This window comes from Barbus barbus (genome assembly GCF_936440315.1).
Source record: "Barbus barbus genome assembly, chromosome: 7".
Classification (NCBI taxonomy): domain Eukaryota; kingdom Metazoa; phylum Chordata; class Actinopteri; order Cypriniformes; family Cyprinidae; genus Barbus; species Barbus barbus.
In genome coordinates this window covers 14,277,238-14,293,646 of record NC_136735.1, presented here as the reverse complement: position 1 = coordinate 14,293,646, position 16,409 = coordinate 14,277,238, and the positions used below count along the sequence as shown (strand labels likewise).

General features: G+C 39.1%; 1 protein-coding gene across 1 annotated transcript in view; it reads left to right on the top strand.

Moving 5' to 3' along the window:
- LOC306872706 (teneurin-3-like) overlaps positions 1–15,944 on the top strand; it is a gene marked incomplete at its 3' end in the record, with an annotated part of 76,134 nt that extends 60,190 nt beyond the window's left edge. The window contains exons 3-4 of the mRNA XM_079421464.1: positions 7,773–8,099; positions 15,598–15,944. Of these exons, the coding sequence (XP_079277590.1) occupies positions 7,868–8,099; positions 15,598–15,944 (579 nt within the window). The 5' untranslated portion in view covers positions 7,773–7,867. The remainder of the gene's footprint in view (positions 1–7,772; positions 8,100–15,597) is intronic.
- Between the last annotated feature and the right edge of the window lie 465 nt (positions 15,945–16,409).

The window sequence follows — 16,409 nt, the reverse complement described above, 5'->3', positions numbered from 1 at the left end:
GTCGATTCTCACGGCAGTCAAGAGAGTGCGTCAAGGCCAGCCATTCACTGTCAAGCAGTTTCAGAGGCTGCTAGGGCTTATGGCAGCAGCGTCCAGCGTGATTCCTTCTGGCCTGCTGTACATGAGGCCCCTACAGTGGTGGCTCAAGAACAGGGGGGTCTCCTTGAGGGGAGACTCGCTGCGCGCTGTCAAAGTGTCACGCCGTGGTGTCCGTGCCTTAGACATGTGGAGAGATCCTCAGTTCTTGATTCAGGGCCCGGTGCTGGGAGCTCTGTGTCGCCGTGTCTCGCTAGCGACGGACGCATCCCTCACCGGTTGGGGTGCGGTCATGAGTGGCCACCCTGCCCATGGTCTGTGGAGTCGACGCCACCAGTCGTGGCATATCAACCTGCTAGAGATCCTAGCTGTGTTCCGTGCACTCAAGCACTTCCTCCCGGACCTAAGAGACCGCCATGTGCTGGTGCGCACCGACAGCACGGCAGTAGTCTCTTATATCAACCACCAAGGAGGTCTGAGGTCGCGCCCCTTGTACAAGCTGGCGCGCCAGATCCTGGTGTGGGCCCAGGGCAAGCTCCTATCCTTGAGAGCTATTCACATCCCTGGGCATCTCAATGTGGGAGCAGACGTTCTGTCGAGGCAGGGGCTGAGGCCCGGGGAATGGATGCTTCACCCAGAGGTGGTGAAGCAGATCTGGAAGGTCTTTGGCCAGGCACAGGTGGACCTCTTCGCCACTCGAGAGTCAGCGCAATGTCCCCTCTGGTTCTCTCTAGCTCCGCCAGCCCCGCTGGGTCTTGTGCACCCCAGCCCGGAGCTATGGAAGCTGTGGGTATGGCCTCTGAGGGGGCGCAACTCGTAGCTTCCAGTCTGTCAACTGAGGTTGTTGAGACCCTCCTTCAATCCAGAGCTCCCTCTACGAGGAAACTGTATGCCCTGAAGTGGAAACTCTTCACTTCCTGGTGCGGAGACCACCAATTTGACCCAGTTAACTGCCCAGTTGGTACAGTGCTGGAGTTCCTGCAGGCCCGGTTCTCCGCAGGGTTAACCCACTCCACGGTTAAGGTCTACGTGGCTGCTATTTCGTCATACCACGCCCTTATCGATGGCCAGTCAGTGGGCAGACAACCCCTGGGGATACGTTTCCTCCGTGGTGCGCTGAGGCTGAGGCCTCCGGTGCGACCACGAGTCCCTACGTGGGACTTGGCTGTGGTATTGGAGGCTCTGAGTAGGGCGCCGTTCGAGCCTCTTGAGGAGATAACTGATAGACTCCTCACTATTAAGACTGTCTTCCTGTTGGCCATCACCTCTCTGAGGAGGGTGGGGGACCTTCAGGCTCTTTCTTCGGCCCCTTCTCACATTGACTTTGCGCCCGGCATGGCGAAAGTATTTCTCTACCCCCGTCCGGGGTATCTTCCTAAAGTCCCGACAGTCGTACCACAGCCGGTCGTACTGCAGGCCTTCTGTCCTCCTCCCTTCAGGGAGCCTGACCAGGAGAAGCACCACTGTGTGTGCCCAGTGCGAGCACTGGGCGCATACATCCACAGAGCTGCCCTGTGGAGAAAGACGGACCAGTTGCTGGTATGCTATGGTCCGCCTAAGAGGGGTCTTCCTGCTACGAAGCCCACTCTTAGTAGGTGGATTGTGGATGCTGTTAACCTTGCTTACGAGGCCTCTGGGCTTGCCCATCCGCTGGGAGTCAGAGCGCACTCAACTAGAGGTATGGCGGCCTCAAAGGCCCTTTGGGCAGGTGTCCCAATACGGGACATCTGCGACGCTGCGGGATGGTCCACGCCCCTGACCTTTGCGAGGTTTTACAACCTTGATGTCCGAGCCACTCCGGGCTCCTCTGTCCTCTTGTCCTGACACAGACAGGGACTTGTCAGTATGGAGGCGTTGGTATAGCGTTCCCATAGCGTCTTCGGACGCAGCTCAACGTTCCTGAAAGGGAACGACCTAGGTTACGTATGTAACCCAGGTTCCCTAAGGGAACGAGAGCTGCGTCTCGCAGCCATACTTCCGGCATCCCTGCCAGCGCTTGCTTCATGACATGGAGCTAACGCAGGCGCCGCCTCATGTGCTTATATACTTCCTGGTCGTGACGTCACCCCGCCCGTGACGCTTCGCCCTTCTATTGGACTGATTGCATACGATATTCAGAGCGGAATGACGCTGAGAGCGTTCCCATAGCGTCTTCGGATGCAGCTCTCGTTCCCTTAGGGAACCTGGGTTACATACGTAACCTAGGTCGTTTTATATTGGATACAGTTGTGCCGGTCTGGCTTGTGTTTCTTCTCTTTTTGAGCTTTCATATCATACAAGCTGGCAAAACATAAACCTGCAACCCTCCCACCGGCCAAAAAAGAAGAAAGATGGAGAGAAGAAATTCTCATAAAGTGGAAATGCCCAGCTGATGTTTCCAAGCTGTTGAGAATGATGGGAGTTCTGGCAGTGTTACGGAAAGGGAATATATTTTTTTCTCCAGTTATTTTAGTTGCTTTTTAACCTTCTGAATGAAGTCATCGTCAAGTGTGCTCAGCCGGTAATTTAGCTGGCTTTCTCACTGATCATTTCTCTATTTTCCATTCTCCCTTTCTGGCTGTTGTGATAAGGATATTAACCTGTGCATTGAGACAGAAGAAAAGGAAATTTTCAAAATTAAAGTTGTGCAAAAGCCACAGTTTTTCAAGTTTTGGTTTCTTTAGCTCAAACTGCAAAAAAAAGGTTATATATGTATTTATTTTTATGTATTCATTCCATTAATCATTCTGACCAGACAAAGAGAAAACAGCAATCTATACCAGTCAAAAGTTTTTGAACAGTAAGATTTTTAAGCTTAGTTTTAAAGAATTATCTTCTGTTCACCAAGCCTGCATTTATATGATCCAAAATACAGCAAAAGCAGTGATATTGTGAAATATTATTACTATTTTAAATAACTGCTTTTTATTTAAATATATTTTAAAATGCATTTTTTTCCTGTGATCAGTCTTCACTCAGTCTTCAGTGTCACATGATCCTTCAGAAATCATTCTAATATGCTGATTTGCTGTTCAAAAAACATTTCTGATTATTATTATTATTAATATTTAAAACCATCAAGTACATTTTTTTCAGATCTAAAGATTTATCTGCAATTTTTGTATCTGAAATAAAAAGTTTTTGTAACATTATACACTATACCATTCAACAGCTTGGATTGAGTATATAAATGTTTTTTGAGCAGCAAATCAGAATATTGGAATGATATCTGAAAGATCATGTGACTGGAATAATGATGCAAAAAAATCAGCTTTGAAATCACAGAATTAAATTACATTTTTAAATATACTGAAATAGAAAATTATTTTAAATAGTAAAATATTTAAAAATGTTACTCTTTTTGCTGTACGTTGGATCAAATAAATGAAGACTTGGTGAGCACAAGAGACTTTTTAAAAAAAAAAACATGAAAAATCTCACTGTTCATAAAAATTGTCTGATGGTGTATGTTTTCTATTTTTGTTTTATTTTTTTTAGGCTGCTCCACATAATGTCCATTTTAGGAACAAATAGGTAATACCTTTAATAAAAAAAAAGGCAAGGCAGAATTTCTGTTGCTACAGCTATGCTGTGTGTTACAATTATTCCTAGTATAGTTTTTGTGATCCTGGTGTGTCGCCTCCTCCTCCTCCCAACACTGTCTCTGGTCACATGCATGACACTCACACACACAGAAATGCACACACGGACAGACACACGGGTCACCTGGCGCTGACTGAGGTCACCTATGAAGCCAGCAGGGACATACAGAAGCACAAATGCACACATTTTCACATGTGAAAACACTGCATATTCATCTTCGGTTGTAGCAGGTTCAAGCCGAAATTCCCCCTGTTGAGCCAAGTGTTACTTTTCAGCTTGATTCCTGCATCTGCTCTCACGAACAAGCACACACACGCAGACACAAAACACACACATACTCTTTCAACACTGAGTGACTCACTCTACAAACACACAAAGACATATGCACACTGATTAGGGCTGTTTCTTAGGCGAGGAGTTCACAGTCTGGTGGGTGTTTAAAACTGTTGCAGAGGAAGTTGTGGACTGTCGCACAGTGTTTGTTTAAATAGTAATAGAGATTAAGGGTAGAAATGAAAGGAGAAAACATCAGTTGTAGCTGTTGTTGCTTGTTGAGGAGGACTTTATTTATTAAAATACAAAAAACTTCCGATTTTTCAGGCAAATTTCATCTGTGCTGTGAGCTGTCATTAATACTCTTTATCATAAATACATTTTGCCCCACAACAACATCACTGTGTTAGACACTGATGGGCCATCCATATATGTATGATGTAAATACTGCTTATTTAATTTATTAGAGGACATCCTTTTTTCTATATGAATCACATTGTAATAATTCGAACTGTACGTTGACGTTAACATTATTTTTTTATATTAAATGATACTGGCTGATTTGTGCAGGACATCAGTGCTGATACGTGCATTGGAGCATGACATACTAATATATCCTCATTGATAATTTAACATATTCACTCTGTCTGACTGCAAACGTAAATGATCCTTCAGGTTTTTTTCTTCCCTCAGACTCCCATGCCAATATAATACTCAAATTACCTCAACAAACCTAGTGTAACAGTTTGCCATATTAGTGATGTCAGTGTTTTTCTATTTTAGGGTTTGTGCTAGTCATTGAACCGCAGCAATTTTTAATTAAGAATTTAATTACCAATAATGCAGTTGATCAGCTGCTTCTAATTCATTTATGAGGACAGAAAGAAATCAGATAATTATGGCACACATATTCATCGTAGACAAAAGTGTTCTTTGTTAAGTCAGCTGATAAGAAAATATATTTGGTCTTTTATCATTTTGTTCATAATATTTAACTTTTTTTGTAAGTTTATTTCTATGTTTAACAGCACGATGAATATTTTTTTACATTCCCACACTAGGTGCCAAAGGCTCTAATAAATATCTCTGAAAGTTTGCTGGTTATGATGGTGGTGAGAAGATAAATGGTCAATAAAAAGTGGAACTTCTGGTAACAATGCAATTCATACTGCAGTGACATCAGCATATGGGCCTGACAAGCAAAAGTCTTTGTTTCTGCTCTGAAGAGCAATATCATGTGTGTGTGTTTGTGTGTGTATGTGTGTGTATACACATGCATTTATTTGCAATTCAGGCTCACATGATATCTGCAGGCACATAAAAGAAGCATATGAAAAAAGTCAACTTATACAACATTAATGCCAGATCAAAGATATTCACGCCCACTTTCAGTACAAACCAATAAGAGAAGTGATCTGCGTTGGAAGCACCTCAAAATGCTCTCTGCCATTTCAGTTAGCAACAGAGCACTCACATGCACTCAAACACTCCTTCACACTTAAGAAACATCACAATTACCCCTCTATTCTGCCTTTCAACCTTCTCTTTCTTTCTCTCTCTCTGCTATCTGACACATTAACGTCACACGTGGAAGTGACCAGTAACCATTTTTGTGTAGTAAAACATCCAAACCCCTCGGTCTCAGGGCCCTTCGAATCTCCTGTCCTCTAACACATCTATATATGGAAGCTGTTTAAAATTATCTACGCACACTGCATACAAAAAATCAAGCGGTCCACCTCAGAGAGAGAGTGGATGAAAGGAAGGGCGAAAAAAATATGTTTGAGCATGAAAAGCAAAGCATGCATGTTGGGAGAGCTCCAAAAAGGGCCAGCCAAGAAAGAAATTAAAGTACAGCGATTATCGGGACCCAGAATTAGAAGCAGAGGGTTTTGGACTAATAAACATTTGAAACGCACCCTAGGGCCCTCACCATCATTTATTACTCCACCATCTCCCATTAATGTGTTTTTTTTTTTCTTTTTTTCGGTTTCTTCATTTTTTTTTTTTTTTCTTCATCGATTCCCAGGATGTTTTAGGTAGATTTTATTAATTCTTGCTGGCAGGGCTTAATGAAAGGTTGTTGTTGTTTTTTTTCCTCTTCCTTTCTCAGTCCCTTCCGCTTGGGATGTACTGATCCGGTGTTTTATTTCGGTCTTCTAATGGCTGTATCGTTGTTATCAGTAACTCTTGGCGTATTATAGGCCGACAAAAAGCGGTCATCAATTAACCGACACCACCCCCAACGAGTGTCCCGTTCTGACCTCTCAGCACTACACTTAAGCTTATCAACTCCCAAAACAAACCACTCCTCCACACACACACACACACACACAGACCTGCACACAGCACATGTATACTCACACTCAGCTCAAAGCCTATACACATTCACAAAGATTTTATTTGCAATATTTCAGGCACCTATATTCAGCCGCAGCGCTATTGCAAAAGAAATGATGTTTTATGAGTTCTAAAAAGACTGTGTTTCACTAAATAATGCAATGCAAATGCACAAAACACCTTCTATCATATTTCCTTTGTTGGCTACATGCAAAAACAATTATACACAATTAGTGTAATCCAAATACATATAATGTTTCATCATTATCAGTTATTAATAACTTAATTTCTCAGTATGTTTGTTTGTTTGTTTGTTTGTTTGTTTCAAACTTTTATTGAGCAGAGACCATTATATACCATTTTATAATTACAAGCTGTTCTTTTGAATTTCTATTCTTCAAAGAATCCTGAAAAAAAAATGTTTTATGGTTTCCACAAAACTATAAGGCAGCATAATTGCTTCATGAATCATGTGATACTGAAAACTGGAGTAATCACTACTGAAAATCACAGAAAAAAGTTTTAAAATATATTTAAAAAAATAATAATAATTTTAAATTGCAGTAATATTTGACAGTATCACTGTTTTTGCTGTATTTTTGAGTAAATAAATGCAGCCTTGTTTAGAATAAGGGACTACCTATTTATTTGTTTGTTTGTTTTTTATTTTTGCTGATCCCATACTTTTGAATGTTAGTGTATGTTCACAAAAATAAATAAATAAATAAATAAACAATGTAATACATTTCATTGTAAGGCAAGGCAAGTTTACTTATATAGCACATTTCTTACACAATGGTAATTCAAAGTGCTTTACATAAAAGAAAGAAAAATAATCAAAAACAATCACAACAAAAAAAACAAGGAATTTAAAAACTTTTAAAGTTATTGAAAAATTTATTTGAAATGAGTTAAAGCAGTTTAGAATAGAAAATGATTATACATAAAATACAGTGCAATCAGTTTGGGCGTAGCACATTGCTCATTCAGTAAATGCACAGCTAAACAGAGGAGTTTTGGGTCTAGATTTAAAGGATTTAAAATCTCTTCTGGAAGCTGGTTCCAAATGTGGGCAGCATAATAGCTAAAAGCATACTCCCCTTGTTTTGTGTGAACCCTTGGTATTTCTAACTGGCTCGATCCTAATGATCTGAGCGGTCTGTTTGTTTTATATTCAGTGAGTATATCTGCAATGTAAATAATATGTATTGTAATTAGACAAATTAAATAAATAGATAAACATTGTATAAGAAACATTGCAATATACTACATTTAATATCTCCAGGAAGTGCTCTTGCAGAAAAAAAACTCTGAGGGAAGAGGGCTGAGGGAAGCACTCTCACGCTGTCTGACGAAAGACGCCGCCCTCATGCCGTCTCCCGACAGTCCAGAAGGTGGAAAGGATTTGTGAATCCTGGGAAGATTAAGTTTACAGCTTAGTGCTGTGTGACCGCTAGTTTATACTTTTTTTTAATTCTTTCTCTCCATTTCTCCCTCCCTCTCTTTTCCAATCCCTATGTGCCCCTTCTTTCGCTCTCCAGGTAGACAACAGTAAGCTCACGGTCGGGCGGAGCCTGAGACGAGCAAGCGCTCCGATTGGTTGCTGCGTTGCGTTTCACCGCGTCATGCGGGCAGGATGGATGTGAAAGAACGCAGGCCATACTGCTCACTGACCAAGAGCAGGAGAGAGAAAGAGCGCCGCTACACGGGCTCATCCGGCGACAGTGAGGACTGCCGCGTGCCCACCCAGAAGTCCTACAGCTCCAGCGAGACGCTCAAGGCCTTCGACCACGACTCCTCACGCCTGCTCTACGGTGGCCACGTCAAAGAGATGGTCCACCGAGAGGCAGACGAATACAGCCACCAAGGTGAGTCACCTGCGCCTGTCATCCCTCAGAAATCCATTATGACTTCATCCAGTATAGAGGTCACATGTCATACAGCTTTAAAGCGCACACTGGAGGACAAAAAAGAAAAATAACGTGTTAGAAATACGACAAGAATGCGCTTTTGGATGGATCGCATTCAAATAATAATATATGAGATGTACGACCATAATTACACATAATTAGAGGAAATCAAGTTTGGTATGGCATGACTGCACGCTTTCTCTGAGAAAACATTTACTTACTTTCAATTGAAAAATGAAGCAGATTCAAAACAGATTAGATGCACACAAACTCGCTCTGATACTTGTCTAGTCAACAGAGCGAAGAAATAAAACATTTCCTCTGATTAGCGCAATCCAAACCCCTCGACCCAGCCTCTCATTTTCAGATCCGAAGTTTCCCTTATAACATATGCCCATGTGTCCCATTGGCAATAATGAATGGCACCATAAAAAACATAAACAGCATTATTGCGCTGTTCTGAAGTTTGCAATGTGCCCTGCTCGGCCACAGTTTTATTACTAATTATGAGCACAGAGGGTCCGCAAGCATTCGCACAGCCGTGCTTTTATAAACTCACTCACATTCATTGAGTTCTTTGTTGTTTTCTTTTTGTTCTTCTGAATGTAAGGCTTCATCAAAATACACACCGCTAAAGGTGAGTTTTGCGCTGTGGATTTAGCACAAATGTAGATTTGGGTCAAATGTTTTCTCCCTAGGTGTCGTGCTTGTCTGTGTTGCGATAGAGGTTAGTGTTGCGTGTTTGTGTACCCTTAACGTAAGTGTTGTGTTAAGCTGAAGGTCAGCCTAGCTGTTATCAGTCACTGGAGTGCTTGAGGCTCTGTCTGTTGAGTGTGTTTATTTTAGAAAGCACAGGAAGTGACACCAGATTACAGCAGGGGGTAAAGGAGCAGCCTGCCTCCAACCATTATGCAGGGTAGCCCACTCTATCACAGAGCGAGAGAGAGAGAGAGAGCAAAGGCGCTCACAGATGTAGTGCAGACACCGTTGAGCTCTTGAGAGACTGCACTTTGGCCTCAACACGGTCTTCAACACTCTCGCCATAATCACCCTGCTGCAGACGTCACCTAACCCAGTCTCAAGCCCTAACCTTGGCACGCAACCGCGTTCGTCATTAAGCTAATTCCTCCCGTGTGAAATATTTTTTAGCCTTTAGACCGTTGCAAACAGCAATACCTAGATAATTAATTTGTGGAGTAGAAAGGACCAGGCAGGCGAACTAAAATTGTTAATTAGCCATTACACAACAATGGCAGATTGGAATTACTGAGATCTGAAATAATGTAGCCTTGCTGCGAAGTGCTGCCGTTCAGTTCCATTACAAAGTTCCATAAAGGTCATTACCAGTTCATTGATTGCTTTCAAACTCAAATTAACACTTCATAAATATTTGAGCAGAAAAGCAGTAATTGCTCAATTATCTTATCCTGTACAATTTCAAATACACTAATTGGTAATTTGGAATTTATATGATTTTAATTGAACTTCAGTGGAATGCCGATTATTTCTGTAGTTAATAGCCCTTATTAATTCCTGTTAATGCAGGGGATCAATGCTTTTCTTTTTCATTTATTTCCCTTTTTTTATCATCAAGCTAATAAAATATGCAGCTTTCTGCTGTGATTGATTTAACATGAAATTCTGTAGATTAAAATAATTAGTCACTTAAATGTGAAAACTTTATGAAGTTAAATTTTTTTACATTATTAGGTATATTTAATAAACTACTTTAAAATTCTATTTAACAATTGCAAGGTAGATATGATATATTTGATTTATAACTAATTTAGTTGATTTGAATTAGCTGATTTTTTGATGCATTTAAATGCATTTAAAAACAGTTTTAAATAATTTGTTACTCTGCGTCGTTTGAAGAGTCGTAACCATTAAAACTTACGAGGATCTGCTTGCAAACGACTAAATAAATGATCCGTTTAAAGACCAATATATTTCCGCAATATATATGGTTCTCAGTAAATGTGAGGAAAGTTTTTTTTTTTCTTCTGGCACTGCGGTTTTTCAGGCCTCAGTGTTTTTGGAGCCGCGCACACCTATCACCATGGCAGATAAGCTCCCTCCGTGGAATTCAGTCTGCTCCACAGACTAATTCTACAGAATACAGAGTTTGGAAATCATTGGATCCAGACAAAAAGAACAGGAAATGAATTATAAGTCCGAGCGGCTGCTAAGTCCTTTCGCATAGTCTAATGTGAAGATACATTTTTAAGTTTGGATTTAATGGACTGTAAAATAATAAATAATGTTATTTTTGCATTGATTGATTTGTATATAATTTTATTTATGTAGATTTTGTTATTATTTCTTTTGTTTTATGATTATTTTTATTTATTTATTTGGTTGTTAGTTGTTTTATGATTTTTTTTTTTGGTTTATTTGTTTTTATTTGTTTATGTAACACAAGTGAAATAATTCCAAAAAATGTATTCTTATATATGGAATTGTTATTATTTGTTCAAAAATGTAGTTGTGCATTTATTTTACACATTTTAGCCCAGTAGCACATTATTCATTACTTTATTTTTATGTTGAAGTAAATGTGATTACTCCATTATTTAGTATGTATAAATTGTCCACTTTTTTGTTCAGTTATTCCTAATTGTTGAGAATTTTTTTAATCATTTGTTGAATGTGTCAGTATTTAAAATGCAATTAATCTATGCAGTGTTTGTAATTTAATCCTTGAAAAGTGATGTTTCATATAGTCTGTATTCATAATCAGCGTAGTATTAGCATTATTAGTTTAATTAGCAGTACATATTATTTAAAACAACAATGTAGTTCAATTTGTAGATGTATTTTCTAATCATGTTTGTTCATATGTGTTTTCAAATATATATTTTAATATGACTTCATAGTGTAGCTTTTTTTGTGGTAGTCATCTTGCCTTTGAAGTCAGATATTAACAGCCTGGAGACATTTCTGAAATCATCATCCAGATTTAAAGTGCTAAACGTACCAGTCTGACTGCTAACACACTAAGGCATGATAAAGTTATCTTCTAGTCTGTACCACTTTTTCCTCTACAGTCTATACTGTGTGTGTGTGTGTGTGTGTGTGTGTGTGTGTGTGTGTGTGTGTGTGTGTGTGTGTGTGAGAGAGAGAAACGGCACCTATTCACAAACTTCAAGCTCAATCATTTCACTGCAAAAATAATTTGATTTTAATTACTAAATTATCTACTGATTAGACAACTGAAGACAGCAGCATGCTAGAGCTGTTTTTATTATTATTATTATTCTATCACCTTCATTGTGCAAACTAAGTCTTACAATAAATTATATGACAGTTTTGGTTACAGAAAATCAGATATAAATTGTGATTCCGGCTGTGCCAGGTTGACACAGATATAAATAATCCTTTATTTCAGTAGCAGTTTTCTCTCAGTTTGAGACTTTGCACAGCCCAAGAGACTGCAGTCAGTTCATTAAAACATTTTTAAAGAGCGTGTAAACGGCTGTTTAGACGTGTTGCCGCGGTGTTCCCTCTCATGGCTAATTGCTGCCGTTTATCTGCATCCTTCCAAAATACATGTAGAAGGTGCACATAGAAAACATCATCAGTCTCACTGTGAAACATATTTTTCAAGCTCATTTTCAAGCTCACTTAGCACAACTAGGGCTGCCAGGGAACATGCGTGATGCTACAGGATAACAATTAGTCAAGTGACTGCCCACCGTTCTCAAATACTTGAGTTTGTATCTGTATTTGAAAAAACTTAATGAAAAAAAAAAACAGTGCTACATTTGTCTCAATTTAAGTTTGTTGTTTTTTTAACTGGTTTCCTTTGGGTTTTACTTGCCCACATTTTTGTCCTCATTGAATTTCTTTCTTTCTTTTTTATATTTCTATTTTTTCCCCTCCTTTCTGTATTGTCACTAGGCGAGCTGGAATACACATCATAGTCTTTCAGCAGAGAGATATATTCTGGTAACTTGGGTTTATAATTGTGGTTCCAAAAAGCGATCAAGACTCACATGTGCAGTGTATTGTGGGTGTTCGGGGAACAGACTGCTAAGTCTGCGGATATTTGACTGTCTGATGAGACTTGATAGTCTCTTTGTTCCACACATTGTTAGTTTGCCTTCCGTATAGTGTGTGTGAGTTGTTTACAGAAGCTTTCCTTTCTGTCTGGCTTTTGGGTCAGTTGATACAATCTCCCATTGTAAAAAAAAAAAAAGAGAAACCAAATAAAAAAAGATAGATTGCGGTATCAATTTACAGTTTTATTTTTCTTTTCTCTTCCCCTTTCTTTGGAGCTGTGGATCTTTTCATTGCTCGACACTCCCCAAATGGCTCCCCAGATGCCAGCAAGGCCCATTTACCTGTCAGCTTGTGTTTTACCAACACTCTATGGGCTCTTCCCACCCCACAGAACAGGCCAGCAAAGCATACCTGAGCTTCCCCCTCCACACACACACATGTGAAAGAGACCACTCTGTACTCACAATGAGAACTACTTACCATGACGTCCAGCCTGTGAGTGATATTGAGCCCTCTTAGGCTTTCCCTAGTCCCTCCGGTGAGAAAAAACGCACTTTTCTCATGCTCATATACTGACAGTGGACTGTGGGTGTGTGCGTCTGTGTGTGTTAGAAAGGAGCTTCTAGTGTCCAGGGAATTAGAGAATTCTAGTTTATTTGTCATTCTCTTGATACTATAAGTGCACATGGCAGAAATAATCGCAGAAAACAGCAGTCAGACTTCAAAATAGAATTTTAAATGAGCTCTTTTTAGTGTCTCTTTGATTGATTGTTTCTTCTGCTTAATTAGGGCATGTGGAATGTGTCTTACTGTGTTTGAAACGGTTGCTGCATTATAACCGTGTGTGTGTGTATGTTTTGTCTTTTTTAGCATTGTATTTACAGAGCTCGCTAGCCCGACGTCCCGGGGCTATTGTGTTTTCCAGTCGGGCTACCAAAATGTATCACTGTCCGACAGGCTACCTTAAATACAGGGCTCCCACACAATGTTCCCTCTAAGCTGAGCGCGAGCGCGACCGCGCTCTTCTTCCGCCGCGGCCGCCATTTGATTGACTGCCGCCAGTAAAAGGGAAAGAATAGCAATGCTCGGGCAAACCGCTATAGAGCTGATCTCACGACAGAGTTAGAACCGGTTTCATAGAAAGAGAACGATATGCACCAAATGAGTTGCTGTAGAAACTGAATGCTTCAATAGTTGCGGTGCGCTCAACACGAGAGACAACAAACGCAAAGACATGTGAAATAAAACGTCCTCATGTATTAAAGAAGAGTGGCTTGATTAAGTGCTGGAACTAGCAGAGGATGACAAAACTCTGAAACATGTACAGTCACACACAAGAGTATTGTACAAACTGTACTTCATAACCATGTTTAGACAGCTATAGAAGAATTCATATGTTCACGGTTTTAATATTTAACTTACAGATCTCAGCTTAAGTTTTGATAATATATTATGTTAGGGCTATATTATAAACCTGATAAATTATTGACCTTGTTTTTGAGTCTTTGACTTTGAGTCTCTTGTGCATCAAGGCTGTATTCATTTCAAAAATACAGAAAAAACTGTGATATAGTGAAATATTATTGCAATTTCTAATATTGGTTTCCTATTTTAATACCTATACTATAAAATAGCATTTATTCCTGAGATCAAAGCTGAATTTTCAGCATCATTACGCCAGCAGTGTCCCATGATCCTTCAGAAATCATTCTAATATACTGATTTATTATCCGTGTTGAAACTGTTGTGCTGCTTCATATTTTTTTTGGAACCTGTGTTACTTTTTTCTTTGATTCTTTGATTAATAAAAAGTTTAAAAGAACAGCATTTATTCAACATTTTCTAACAAGTCTTTACTATCAATTTTATCCATTTAACACATCCTTGCTGAATAAAGTTTAACTTTCTTTAAACATTTTTAAAGTATCTTTAAAAATGAAAGAAAACACTAAACACTAAACTCTGTTCTTTTTTGGTCCCAAAAATACAGTATATAAAAAATAAAATAAAATAAAATTGATCCAAACTTTTGAACTGCAGTGAATGCTTTCTCAGGTAACCTAAAATCTGCATAATTTAGTTCATCAAGGGTCAAATCAAATCAATAAAAATATAAATAGCACATTAAAGTTAAAAGTTACACACTTTTTTGTGTGCATGCTGTGCAGGTCTGGTATAAAGAATGCTTTTGCTCAGGTGACCGAAATGGAGAAAAGTTTTGCTCAGCAAGAAAAAAACATTAGAGGGAACATTGCTCCCACGGGTCCTTATATTTGATACAACTAAATTGAAGAGTTTTTAAGGCCTTAGACAGTTTTAAATATGTTAAATGGTATAAGAAATAATTTTTCAAATAGCCTTAAATAGATTTTTAAGAATTCTGCAGATACCTTGTAAATAGTCAAATAAAACTCTTTCCTTGATATTCGTTGATATTTGTGTATTGAAAATATTTTTGATTGACATTTATGGTCTTTATTTTATTTGGGCTAGTTCAATAAATTTTCGGGCTACCAAAATCTGAAGAGTACCTGCCCGAAGGGCTACCAGGGATTTAGAAAGTTTGCAAGCCCTGGTTTAATTACAATTATTTATAGGTAATACAGATTAATATGCCTGGGTGCAAAAGCTATTTTTTTCATTATTATTATCATTATTTCTTTTTATATAATTTGTTTTTATATATTATTCATTTTCATATACACCCACTACCATTCAAAAGTCTGAGGTCAGTAAGATTATTTAATATTTTTAAAATAACTCTCTTATGTTCACCGTTGCTGCATTTATGTACATTTATCAGACAAAAACTAATTGTGAACTGATGTTATAATTTTAAATAACTGTTTTCTATTTTAATGTTTTTTTATACTAAATAATTATTGTGATGGCAAAGCTGAATTTTCAGCAGACATTACTCCATTAGTGATGCTTAATATTTTTGTTAAAAATTCATTTGTTTGAAATACATTTTAACATAACATTATAAATGTCACTTTTGATCAGTGTAACGAATCCTTGTTGAATAAATGTATTGTAATAAATGAATAAAAGGTAAATGTAAATAATGTATTTCTTACTCCAAACTTTTGAATGGAAGTGTGAGTATGTGTGTGTGTCTATTCATATACTTCTAGGGTTTGAAACAATTGAACACTGAATATAAAAATGGTAATGGTAAAAGATGTAGCATAGACACTGATATATATATATATATATATATATTTTTTTTTTTTTTTTTACTTTAATTTGCTTTGCTTACTTGTGAAATTCAAGCAAAATAACTCATTCTTTCATAGCAATTAAAACACACACGCGTACTGATTCTTAGAAACGGTAGAGTTCAATTACTCACCAATGCCAGTTTGTATTAACATTTGGCACCTGCAGATTGTTTGTATTGGACCATGTATATAAATATATGCTGAATTAGTGTGTTGCATTTCTTTTACAGGTCAGAACTTTAACCTGAGGCAGCTGGGAATATGTGAACCAGCTACACGCCGTGGCCTGGCCTTCTGTGCAGAGATGGGCCTCCCCCACCGCGGCTACTCTGTTGGCGCAGGCTCAGACGTTGACACTGAGAATGAGGGGGTGATGTCACCGGAACGTGCCATGCACCTCTGGGGCAGGGGTGTGAAGTCTGGCCGCAATTCCTGCTTGTCCAGCCGCTCGAACTCAGCCCTGACCCTGACCGACACAGAGCACGAGAACAAATCAGACAGTGAGAACGGTGAGTGGAGCCACGCTAGAGCTGCATTCAGCCTTTTAGTCTTGTTTCAGCTACATCGAACAGATTAAAAAAAAAAAAAAAAAAAAACTCCAACTCTCTCTCTACCATGCTGGAAAATCCAACTTAAGCTGATAGCTCTGTTTTGGAACATGGTGACTGCATTCTAGCTGGTCTGAGATGGTCATTAGCCACTCTTGGACCAACAGCAAACAAGCGTCTGGTGAAGCTTAAGGTGCTCAAGCTGCTTTTTGGGAAATTGTGGGTGTTCAAAAACCCATTTTGAACTGCTTAGAAAATCAGCTACCATGTTCCAAAACTTAATATGGATTTTTCTAACATAGAGGACCCTGTGAAAGGAATTACTATGCACTTCTCTCTTGCACAATATTACCATTATCACACTCTTTTGACTTTTATCACGACTGGCCTGAGAGTCAATAACTAGCAGAAGGAGGTCAATACATCCACATGCACTCTTTCTCTTTATACCCATACTACTGCTTCCGCGGCCCTGAGGGGACCCTCCAGCGGCC